The sequence below is a fragment of the Zootoca vivipara genome, chromosome 15 (assembly GCF_965207765.1).
Source record: "Zootoca vivipara chromosome 15, rZooViv2.hap1.1, whole genome shotgun sequence".
NCBI classification, from domain to species: Eukaryota; Metazoa; Chordata; class Lepidosauria; order Squamata; family Lacertidae; genus Zootoca; species Zootoca vivipara.
Window position 1 is genome coordinate 42,311,280 of NC_142598.1, and position 13,184 is coordinate 42,324,463.

General features: G+C 42.8%; 1 protein-coding gene across 5 annotated transcripts in view; it reads right to left on the reverse strand.

The window, feature by feature from the left end:
- GLIS3 (GLIS family zinc finger 3) overlaps positions 1-13,184 on the reverse strand; it is a 160,066-nt gene that overhangs the window by 145,725 nt on the left and 1,157 nt on the right. For 3 of the 5 annotated variants that reach the window (XM_060269160.2, XM_088658858.1, XM_060269161.2), the window contains exon 2: positions 154-643. In XM_060269160.2, coding sequence (XP_060125143.2) covers positions 154-541 — 388 coding nt within the window. In that variant the 5' untranslated portion in view covers positions 542-643. Of the gene's footprint in view, positions 1-153; positions 644-12,906; positions 13,108-13,184 lie in introns of those variants that run through there. The other 2 variants (XM_060269162.2, XM_088658857.1) reach the window with 2 other exon arrangements.

Consider the following 13,184-nt stretch of genomic DNA (forward strand, 5'->3'; position numbering starts at 1 on the left):
CTTGTATTAAATAAAAAGTCTCTGTATTCTTGGAAGTCTCCTCACACTATAAAAGAACATGTCTGAAATATCATTTCCTGGCAATAATATTACTGAGCGTGTAAAACAATGAAAAAGGCACTACTATTACAAAAACACACACCCAAATCCTACCTTTAACTGTGCTTGTCATTAAACTGTTTCCATGTTCTTGCTGCTTTGGCTTCACAATCTGTGGCGTGGGCAGCCCTGGAGGTTGTGGAGTATGGTAGAGAGCCTTCCCATTGGTAACCATTTGTCTCCTGGGACTTAATGCAGTGAAGTGAATATTGCTATGGGTCACATTGCTCTGAGGAGCAACACCTCCTCCAAGAGATGTCTTTAAATGGGAGTTTGTAGATAGGTTTCCCATCGCTGGGCTTGGGGTGCTACCACTGGGTGAAGAGCAAGGAGTTCCTGCATGAACTCTGAGAGATGGGATCTGCTGTCCATTGACCACCCCAGGCCTGCTGTGAGGAGTACTTGTTGTCCAATGGCTCATAGCGCATGATCTCACATTCATTGTCCAATGGTTGTACTCTTAAAGATATGCAGTACAAATCCCCAGGTGGTGAAGACATCAGTCCAGTCAGTGAGGCATCCTGGCATCCATAGTGCATTAAGCCTGTTATAAGGGAAGGTGAGAGGACATAATAAAATAACATACACTGTAAGAAAATGCAAGCAACACAGAGAGTGACTCTGCTTAACTATGTGGGGAAGAGATATTGATTGCATGAGCATCAAAGTAGAAACAATCAGAGAAAAAGGCTTCTGGGGATAAGGATAAATGATTGCTGAGAACTATAATAAAGGGAAATGGTGCCCTTTCAAAAGCAGAAGTTAACAGTGAGGTCAGTTACCTTTGTACTAGTTAACCAGCCATGAAATGGAATGAGCACCGAGCAAGAAAGAGGAGTAGGCTCAGACTGGAGAGCCAAACGCTGGCTGGAAGTGAAGCTCTCATTAAGAAGAGTTTGCCTAGCTTATTCCTCTATTTTTACTTTCTGCTCATTTAAAGAAAGGAGCAGAAAAGCATGCATAACAGTTAAAAGCACTGGGATGTGAAATATCAATGTCTGGTTATGTTTTAAAGGGGCAGGAGCACAATAAAACAGCTAAGTGCAGAATATTTCACTCCATCAGCAAGGGGGGAATGTAAAGAACAAATGCAAATAAAGTAAAAATAAAATATGTGGCATTCATTTCCAAAGTGCACCCATTAGTTAACACTTACTTGACTATATTAATTTTACAATTAACAGAAAAACCCAGTATCTCAACAGATTATTGTGCTCAATAGATCAGGGATGAGTGATTCCCCCACCTATTCCATGTGTGTTTTATGGAGAGAGCAACTTGTGAGCAGAGGGCGCATTTGTAGAGGAGAAATTAAGTAGTCAGCAAGCAAATGGGAATTTTGTTCTAGAAGTATTTTCACATTTGTCAGCAGAAGTACATTTAACCCTTCTCTCCTGTCCTCAGATTTCAGCTATGTTGCAGAACAACACTGAGTGTGTATCATTTAGTTGAAATGGGAGGAGGTAAAATGAGGCATGTGCTTTTGATTTAGAAGGCTGCATCCCTCCTTCTTCTGCTACTTATTCTCATTTGTGAATGTATCTAGCGCAGTGTGGAATGCACAGTGTTTAAGTCAACTGACAGCTTCATTTCAATTTTCTGTCCTTTTGGTGTCACCAGATGTCATTGGTCTCCAACTCCCATCACTCCCATGCAGCAAATAGGGGGGTTGTACATGAGCAACTTCTGGAAGGCCACAACTTTTCCAGCCCTCTTTTACACTGTCTGGACAAATCTCTCAATTTCAGTTTCTCATGTTTCCAAGTTTATGTTTCCTTTTTCACATTTCTGCAGCAGCTTGCAGGGGGGAAATTAAGTCCTCATAAAAATTCATCTGAACATAACATTTCTGTATGCAACTTCCCCTGATATACACATTTTGGCACGGACCTTCCCCATATATGACACTGTTGACTCATGTCAAGTTTGTGATCTACCAGGACTCCTAGATCCTTTTCACATGTACTGCTCTCAAGCCAGGTGTCTCCCATCCTGTATTTGTGCCTTTCATTTTTTTTTTGCCCAAGTGTAGTACTTTACATTTCTCCTTGTTAAAGGCATTGTTTTCTTTTTTGGAGAAGACTGAGGCAAAGAAGGAATTGAGGAGTTCTGCCCTTTCTCTGTCCCCTGTTCACATTTCACCATCTTCTCCTCTAAGTGACCCCACTGTTTCCTTGTTCTTCCTTTTGCTACGGACATACCCATAAAAGCCCTTTTTGTTGCTTTTAACCTCTCTAGCAAGCCTGAGTTCATTCTGTGCTTTAGCTTCTCTGACTTTGTCTCTACATGTGCTGGCTATTTGTTTGAATTCCTCTCTGGTGATTTCCCCCTTTTTCCATTTTTGGTACATATTCCTTTTAAATCTTAACTCAGTTAAAAGTTCTTTAGATAGCCACCAGGGCTTCTTTAGGCACCTTCCATGTTTCCGTCTCATTGGTATTGCCTGAAGTTGTGCTTTTAATATCTCCCTTTTTACAAACTCCCAACCATCATGAACTCCCTTCCCTTTTAGTATTTCTGTCCATGGGATTTCACCCAGAGTTTCCCTAAGTTTTCTGAAGTCGGCTTTCTTAAAGTCTAGGATTTGAGTCTTAGTATGCTTGGTTGCTCCTTTCCACTGTATAATAAACTCCAGAAGAGCATGGTCACTCCCACCTAATGATCCTGCCACTTCTACCCCACTAACCAGGTCATCACTATTGGTTAGGACCAGATCTAAAATGGCTGATCCTTTTGTTGCTTCTCCCACTAGCTGTGTTTCAGTTTGGTATATTGGTTCAGAAAGCATGAGTTAGGTAGATTTGCTTTAAAATCTGAACCAAACAGAGTTTCTCCCCCATGTCAAATATGTACTGGGTGGAATATCATCTTCATAATTAGCTCAGAGGTGTGGAGAAGACTTCTGAAGGAGAAGCTCTCATTTGGATAAAGGAAATATGAATAAGTTTAAGTGTTGTGGATGTTCTGGGTGATAATTAGAATGATTTTCAAGGAATATGTGAAAATGTGTTCACCAATAAAATTGTGAGGAAGCAGCTTTCCTTTCCTCACTGTAACTGTAACTGCCCAGGGATGGCCCACCCATGTGGCAAGGTGAGGCAACCGCCTCAGGTGGCAGGAGCTACAGAGGCAGCAGATCAGTCTCAAAGGAATGTATTGCCTGTTGCTGCTGCTGCTGCTGCTGCTGCTGCTGCTGCTGCTGCTGCTGCTGCTGCTGCTGCTGCTGCTACAACAGTCACAGCAATGGCTGCAGCATGCTCCTTGGAGGCCAGATCTGCCGCCTCCTCAGCAGCTTCCCCATGCTACCTCGACAGCAGCCTCTTGGCGAACAGGAGGCACCGATGGTCTCCTCTTACTTCTAGGGAGAAAGTAGTGGTGGCTGTCCTCTCAGGTTTCCTGCATACCCTCCAACATGTCTCTGATGAAAATAGCGACATTCGAATTATTATTATTATTATTATTATTATTATTATTATTATTATTATTATTCCCTGCCCAACTGACTGGTTTGCTGCAGCCATTCTGGGCAGCTTCCCACATATATTAAAACATAATAAAACATTAAACATTTTTAAAACTTCACTATACATGGCTGCCTTCAGTTGGCTCAGGGGATGGATAACTCCAACAATTCTCTGATGAAAATAGGGATATCCTAAGGAAAAGTGGGACATTCCAGGATCAAATCAGAAACTGACACTTGGAGGGCCTGCACATGCCCAGCGTGATTCAGAACAGGCCCCCTCCCACCCCCTACAACAGCCTTTGAGTCCCACTTCAACCATTGGATGACTTGCCCCCTCTCCCATCTGCAATGCTCTTCTGCAGCTGCTGGAGCGGCAATGGGCTGATTGCTTGCTGCTGCCACTGCTTGAGACAAGCACTGGCTAATCCTCTTTCCCGGACTTGGCAGCAGCAGCACTTGTGAGGGAAATGGGGATATTCCGGGATCAAGTCAGAAACCAGGTTGGTTTTCATAATTCTGGGACTGTCCCTGGAAAATCAGTACGCTTGGAGGGTATGTGTATGTGAACATACACTATATGGACATAACCCTTCCTCCCTGTCCCTTTCTCTCTCACACACAAAAGCACACATATGCAACACTCACATACTATACTAATCTATATCATCTATATCAGGGGTCAGCAAACTTTTTCAGCAGGGGGCCGGTCCACTGTCCCTCAGACCTTGTGGGGGGCCGGACTATATTTTTTTGGGGGGGGGGGGAATGAACGAATTCCTATGCCCCACAAATAACCCAGAGATGCATTTTAAATAAAAGGACACATTCTACTCATGTAAAAACATGCTTATTCCCGGACCGCATCCAGCCCCAGGCCTTAGTTTGGGGACCCCTGATCTATATTAAGTAGCCTAATCCTATGTTAAAAGCAACAGCAAGATTCCTATTAACAACTCTGAGAAGTTGCAGATTCCAGCTCAATTTATATAACTCAAAAAGATAAATGTTAAATTGTTAGCTTCCATTGTTTAAGTTGCAGATTGTGGGAACATTTATTGATTACAAGCAATATCATTTGTTTTCATGCCTGGCTGCAACATAAATCACATTTTGCCATTCAACCAGGGACAGATGGGGCTGAATGTTCTTAGATTCCCAGGGTTTGTTTTATTAAAGCAGAATGTACCTTGCCCTAACACAGGTGACTGGGTCTTGAGAAAAAGAACATGAAAACAAAGAGGAGTCATTCTCTTGGTGAAACCGTGTGCACTACAGCATTATAAATCTACAGCAAATCAAATCCATTCCTGTCTGTAGCTTTAAAATACATTATAAAAGTGCAAACATAATAAGCAGGAGATTACACACTGCACATTCATTAAGTTTTCTTCAGAAACAATGTACTTTGATTACCTGACAGAGGTATATTTATATGCAATGCAGTACGCAGAGGGTCTTATCTGGTCTACGTCAATGCATTCTTCATGGTTCTAAAACGTCTTTTTTTGTTCTTAGTTGTTTCCTTTAAAATGTATGTTACACTATGCAGCAATAGGTTTTTGACGGGGCAAAAGAAAGAAAGAAATGCTGCTTTCTGACATCATGTTAAAACATAGTTTAATGTGGTGTGAGGAGGCCTATTTAAGCTTTGGGTTCCACCACCCCTCTTCTACTCTGCTGAAAGGAGCATTTCAGAAGCTTCCTCCTTTGCTTAGTCAGAGCTTGTCATCACTGGAGGAGAAAGGGTGTGCGGTGGCTGCAGCTCGCCCCGGGTGTCATCCCCGCACCACCACCCTGGGATGCTGGCCATGGGCAGTGCCCCCCTGGGACGCTCGCTCTGCCCCCACAGGCGGCTAGCCCCGCCACCGGCTGCACAGCATGTGCACCGCCCCAGGTGTCGGAGCAGATAGCTCTGCCTCTGCTTGTCATGTCATCTGAACTGAACAACTGTGGCTCATGTTAACTATGGTTTGTATGAAACAAACAAAGGTGACACCATGGAAGCGAGAACAAGCTTGTTTTCGCCTGCTCTGGAGAGTAGAACTCAAACCAGTGGCTTCAAGTAACAAGAACAGACCCTCCAAGTGTCTTTATTTTCCAAGGACATCCCTGATTTACTTACAGAAGCCACCCCAGTTTCTGATTTGATCCTGGAATCTCTTTTCCTTAGGATGTCCCTATTTTCACTGGAGATAAATTGGGGAGTATGGAGTTATCTGACCCCTGAGCCATCTGAAGGCAATTCTGTATAGGGAAGTTTTAAAAAATGTTTTATTATGTTTTTATATCTGTTGTAAGCTGCCCAGAATGGCTGGGGCATCCCAGTAAGATGTGTGGGGTATAAATAGTAGAATTATCATTATGGAATGGGATGTCCCTATTTTCATTGGAGAAACGTTGGAGGATATGCAAGAAAGGAGATTCCAACTAAACACCAGAAAAAAACTTTCTGACAATACAGCTCTTTAAGAATCAGTGTGGCATGATTTCATTTTGCTACACTGCTCAGAACCCTGATAGTCACATTCTATGCAAGTTGCAGCTTCCAGCTTCCTATGTAAAAAGCACATTGTAATGGTCTACTTGGAATGGATAGTTGTGACCAGGTTATCCTGGTCCAGAAAGAATACGGAGCTGGTGAATCAGCCAAAGCTTGAAATTGAAACCAATTCTGCCTCAAGTAACAGTAGTGAATCCAGGGATACCCCTTCAGGAAGAGTGCAATCCATTCAAAACAGGTTACTTTCTCAAATCCCCAAGTCAGGGACCACCCACCATAGCACCTCTGTCTTGCTGGGATTCAGTCTTAGGCTGGATCGAGACACACCAAAGAGCGTTTCAATTAAACATGTTGTAAACTTTATATGAGAAATCGGGTTGGCAGAAACAGAACTCCACAGCGCCATCTGGTGTTACATTGTTATAAAGCATATACAGTGGTACCTTGGTTCTCAGACTTAATCTGTTCCAGAAGTCCATTCCAAAACCAAAGCGTTCCAAAACCAAGGCATACATTCCCATAGAAAGTAATGCAAAATGGATTAATCCGTTCCAGACTTTTAAAAACAACCCCTAAAACAGCAATTCAATATGAATTTTACCATCTAATGAGACCATTGACCCATAAAATGAAAGCAATAAACAATGTACTGCAGTCACATAATCAATCAATCAGTAACTGAACTGGGTTCCACATAGTCACACACACAAAAATCAAGAGCCGCAAAAGCACGAAATAAATAGCAAAAGTAGACAAACCTCAGCGTAATACTCAAATCGGATGTGTAGCACTCAAATTGTCAGCATAACACTCAAAACAGAGCATGTTTGGCTTCCAAAAAAAGTTTGCAAACTGGAACACTTACTTCCGGGTTTGTAGTGTTTGGGTTCCAAGTTGTCTGAGTACCAAAGTGTTTGAGAACCAAGGTACCACTGTACAACACATATAAAGTGCTTTTTCTTTGCCAATGTAGCTGAGTGCTCAGTTTAAGTTTCTATGGACTAAAGCCCAGTTCATTGGATGCATAGAATGTTGGAAGATACAAATGTACATATATACATAGGATTATAGAGATAATACAAATTGTAATCAGTAGAGTGAAAGAGCCATGAAATGCAGGCGTTATAATCCGTGAATTCTATGCCAAATCTGTGTGTGTGAGAGAGAGGGGGGGGGGCACAGTGACAATTAGCAACAGCAATAATTGGTGATAACACATTCTTCCAAGGTTTGCTAGATTAATTTACCAATCCTGAAGTGGGAGAGAAAACCTTCATCTTAACTGAGGGTGTTTCTGGACAGGGGATTAATATCACAAATGTGTGATTTAAGCATTGCAAAAAGTTTGTTGGCAACCTGTTTATCTTTTCAGATTTTCTACAGAAATGATAAATTCAGTTTAAATGTGGAGGAGGAATATTAGCTGCCATGCTGTGTTGATAATATTGTGTGAAGAATAGACAGTATGAGAGCACTGATTCCACAATAAAAGCCCATCGGAATCCTAAATGTATATCAAAAGGACCAAATCAAATTTACTGAGCTATAATGTATCACTAGATTTGAGTTACTGTATTTCTATTACAGACTTGAGCTCTGGCCATTAACTTCTACATACAGGAGTGGCAACAGAGGGAGGAATGATTTCAATAACCAAAATAAGCTTTGCAACAATTCAAAATCAAGGCTACAAGAACATTCAGTTGCATTTCAAATTTAAGAGAAATACGTTTCTTCTTCGGGTTTGCAGAATCACCTTCTGTTTGCCCATAGTATGTGTAATATTTTGCGGTGGGAGAATCGTGTAAGAATAAGAGGGGGAAGGGTAGCTCTGTTAGGCTGCTGCAGCAAAACTAACAAAGAGCCTTGTGATAACTTTAAAGAGTAACAAATTTATTGTTATTATTTCATCCACAACAGTTTATAGATAATAAATTTAGATCGGTGGTGACATCATAAAGAATGGATCTGCAGTAGATATGGGAGCCAGCTCCTAGGTGCCACCCCCAACAAAAACCACAACACTCCAGCCCCAGTGCTTGGTTTCAATGAAGAGAATCTCTAATGCTTAGGTCTGTAGAGAAACCATATTGATTTGAAAGCCCGGCCTCCTCATGCCAGATATTCATAGAGCTGCCTATGCTCTGTGATAGGGAAAGAAACTTTGCACGTGCCTAAAAGCATTCTCCTCCTTAATGCAACTTCACATGTTCCAGGAGATGTTTGGGGGATGGTGCTCTGAGGGCTGAAAGACAGACAAGTCTTCCATCCAAAGATTGAGACCAGGACATAAGACTGATCAGGATCCACCCTATTCCTGGGAACAGGGCTTTTTTTCAGTCAGAACTTCAGTTATGGCACATCTCAGGTGGGTGCCATTGTCCTTATAAGAGAACAAGGGAGGTGTTTGTGGTGAGCTCCAGCACCTCTTTTTCTAGAATAATAGCACTGCCTGTGACTGTAATTTGTTCTGTTTTAATACTGAATTTTGGATTGTTTTGACCCACTGCTGGTAATAAATTTAATCATCACTATCCGTGTGCAGTGGTGGCGCTTCATGCTCTGGTACTGGGGGGCTGGCGCATGTCCTGGGGGTGGAGCTGACGTGCATCCTGGGGGCAGGGCACGTCACCTGCAGGGGCATGGCACGCATCCTGGGGGGCTCCACCTGTGGGGGCGTGGCATCCAGCACAGGGGGGGCAGCCACAATGGCACCCTGCCAGGATCGTGCTGTCAGGGGCGGAGCGCTCCCTCTGCACTCCTCTTCCTCCGCCAGTGTCCGTGTGGGCCATTAGACACCTTCAATACAGTCAAGTCAGTGATACCATCATTCCCGAGAGATTTGCAGAACATTTCCAAGTCAAATTAATGATCAGTGACAATATGTAAAGGCTACAACATTAAACTCCTTCTCTAGTAAGCACCTATCAGTCCTTTCTGGCATTTATTTTATTATAATAACAATATGCATGTTTAAGAGCCAAACTAGAAGTGACTTGGGAAATCTGTGATGAGGATCTTTTAAATAATAGTAATAATAATAAGCAGCAACTCTGGGAGAAGGTTTTAATCTTTTTCTCTTATTTGCTTTCTACAGTATTAACCCATCCTAGCTGCTATTAGCTGCAAAGGAGAGAAAATACAAGGACAGCATCTGAACCTCGATTATCTGTTTTCTAATAACAGCTTTAATCGGCTGAGGATTTGCATCCCAGAAATGACCTGGGAAGAAAGGGCTAAGCCAGGGGTCCCCAAACTAAGGCCCGGGGGCCGGATGTGGCCCATTCGCCTTCTAAATCTGGCCCGCGGATGGCCCGGGAATCAGCATGTTTTTACATGAGTAGAATGTGTTCTTTATTTAAAATGCATCTCTGGGTTATTTGTGGGGCCTGCCTGGTGTTTTTTACATGAGTAGAATGTGTGCTTTTATTTAAAATGCATCTCTGGGTTATTTGTGGGGCATAGGAATGCGTTCATATTTTTTTTCAAAATATAGTCCGGTCCCGGTCTGAGGGACAGTGGACCGGTCCCCTGCTGAAAAAGTTTGCTGACCCCTAGGCTAAGCACTCTTTCAGAGTGCCACTTCCCTCTAATTCACATACAATATATTAGATCCTAATTAGATTCCCCCCCCCTATTTTGGCCCTGACTGTGCCCAGATAGCAAAAATTGTGTGGTTTTAAAAGTCAGAATTTTACAGCCGACTCCCAACCCCCAACCCCACCACAACTACCACTAAGACATGGCCATAATAATTTCCCAGTTCAAAGAAGGGGGAACGAGGGAAAAGGAGAGATATGGATGCATTACTACTTTTTAAAGTTCCTAGACAGAATTGAAATAAACACATTCAAAATGCACTTCACTTAAAAACGCCAACCTGTTCTATAGAGAGATCCAGCTTAAATAAAAGTCATTCTCCCATGGTCAGTTCTGCACACGCTGCAGTAATCATGCCAAATTTCATTCAATCCACTTACCAATATCCCAGAGCTTGAATGAGGGATACAAAGAAGGAAGGCTCTTAAGGAAACTCACAAGTTGTACCTCCTGACTGTTTTCACTGCTTGTCAAATCCTGCCCATTGTAGATTTCTATAAAGGACACATACCGTGTTTCTCCGAAAATAAGCCATACCCCAAAAATAAGCCAAAGTGGTAGGCAGTTTAACCTTGTAGGTTAAACTGTACCATACTTAAAAAATAATAATAAGACATCCCCTGAAAATAAGCCACCATGTGTTTTTTGAGGGAAAATAAATATAAGACGGTGTCTTATTTTTGGAGAAACACGGTAGTAAGTAACACAAGAAGCTGCCTTATTTGGAGCCAGACTTAGCTCAGTATGATCTACACACTGACTTGAATAAAATATGGGGGGGGGGGGCAAGTAATGGTACATGGACATCATTTGAATGGCAATGCCCGTCAATTTTTTTCAAATATTTTATTGGGGATGGCAAAGACCCCTCAGTCCTTAGGAGTTGGTTCCTAAGCCGACAGCAGCTCTCCAAGGTTTCAGACAGGGAACTTTCACAGCCCTATCTGGAGATTCTGGGGATGGAACATGAGGCCTGTTTCATAGAATCAAAGTTAGAAAGGACCCTGAGGATCATCTAGTCCAACCTCCTGCAATGCAGGAATATGCAGTTGTCCCATACAGGGATCAAACTTGCAACCTTGGTATTCTCAGCACCATGCTCTAAACAACTGAACTATTGAGGCCTTTGAATACAGAACAGATGATCTACCATGGGACTATAACTTTCCCCCCAAATATAGTAGTTAAGGGGATTGCCACAGAAAGTAAAAGGGGAACTAGCCCAATTCTGGCTGTCTATATTTTGAATGCTGAGGCATCCCACATTTTCAGGGCAGAGAATCACCATATGAAATCTTCAGATGTTTCTTGTGCATCATGGAAACCAATTACAAATTACTGACAAGCCCACTGCAAAGTTTACATCTGAAGCAGGTCCAATCTATTGTCTCTGGATACATCATGGGGGAAACACTAACTGGCCCTCTCTACTGTCCTTGGTTTCTGAGCTATTATAGGAGTGTGGTAATGACTGCTTCTCTGTGAGGCCAATAATGCACAGTGCTAACATCCTCACTATGCAGATTGATAGGTTACGCAGAACAATGGGCACTTCAATTGTTGCTATTTTCAGGTGGGATTCAGTCACATATCAGCAAATTCGGGTTCCACAATTAAAACTGATTTGGTGCTCCTGCACCCAAAGTAAATGTGCTTTCCCCCAAAACCAGAGTTTTTATGATATGGAAAGTGATGGGAAAATGCATTAAAGTGTGGGATAATGATGACTTGATGCAACATGGTATAAAGAATGAATGGTCAATAAATAGGCAATGCCATCTAACCTCCATGCAAGCTTTGCACAAACAAATTAAGATGCATGTTCACTAAATAGGTTTTCTGGAAGTGCCCAATGTTAAGACTTCAGTCCTAAGCATATACAGTCATACCTTGGTTCTCAAACGGAATCCATTATGGAAGTCTGTTCGACTTCGGAAAATGTTTGAAAACCAAGGCATAGCTTCCAGTTTGCTGCAGGAGCTTCCTGCACTCAGAAGCCATGGAAGCTGTGTCAGACATTCTGCTTCCAAAAAACATTCGCAAACCGGAACACTCACATCTGGGTTTGCGGTGTTCGGGAGCCAAAATGTTCGAGAACTAAGCTGTTAAAAAACCAATTTACTATGAGTAAAGTCTCATTGCCCTCATTAGCACTTACTTTTGGGTTAACATGCATTGGCTTGTGCTTTGGCCTGTGACCTCCACTATTAAAATTGCCTGCCTCTGTGGAGAGTGCCATAATCAGAGTATCCTTTCTGGGGATGGACTGGGTGTGAACCTGCTCAGTTTCTAAAGTATATTCACATAATTCAGAGCAAGTCTGGTATGAGAGGATGGCACTCTAGACATGCTCTAATACATTATCTATTAGTATTACTTCAAATGTTCTAAGATTTTTTTGTACCTTTGTAGGTACAAAACTATTGCTTGGAGAAGTTGGATTAAAGCAGCCATGCCCCTTAGGTTCAAGGTTGCATGTGCCAAGAGTTGCTGTGAGGATGAAAAAGCAATAGCAACAGTCTTCCACAACTTGCAAAGCCATCATTCGACATACTTGGGGGGGGGGGCATCTCACTGGGGGTGTTTACACTACTTAGAATTTAGTTGCTAGCCCTGAATTTCCTGTTCCCCCCTATTTTTGGTTACAGGATTTCACTATAGTAAGACTGCAGAGAGTCATCTACTGCTCTGCCCAGAATTTTCTGATAACTCCGTGTTCAACACGGAAGATTAAACACACCTGAAACACAGAGAGATTACAAAGGCTATTTTAAATTTCAAGTTCCTATAGGCATCAGTAGAAGCAAAGCAAGCGCAGGAGAGGAGAAATCCAATAGGTTTTTATATCTAACCACGTTTAATCATCAGCAAGATGACAAATCTCCCGAAGAGAATATATGTCTCAACTTTTTCAGACATTGTTCTCTGCCCTCCCATTTCAGTAGCAGGCTTTGAAAAACTTGAGAGAGCGAAAACGAGAGGAGAGAGAAAGAGAGCGAGCCCTAAGGATAAATCCGAAAGGAATTAACGAAACTTTGGAGCGGGGTATCGGGTGGCATGGCGAATAAAACATCGCAAATTAAAATATACTCCCGTGGAAAGAAGGACGGGAACTTTACATCGTACAGAATTGGGCCAAGTTGTTTAAGCGGGGGCTTGAGAGGGGGGCATTCCTATTTTCCCTGAAGACGTGACCGTGCTCTCAGGCATATCACTTGGGTGTCACATATTCCGAACATGCCCATCATCGCGCTGACACATCGATGCGTGTTCAAGTCGCCGACGAGGAAGCGCCCCTACCATTCCTCGGAGCAATTGGGGGAAAGGCGGCTTCGCGACCGTACTTACATCTGCCCGCTTTCCCTTCTCCTTCCCCTAAGCTCTTAAGGCCACAGACCGCTTTGTTTTGCTCGCAAGGACTTTCACGCGCTTCCTGAGTCTGACCATCGCGCGTAGCCCATTCAGCGCCCCCTGCGCGCCGCCTTCACACGCGCAGAAACGCCGCCCGCGACACGCCGC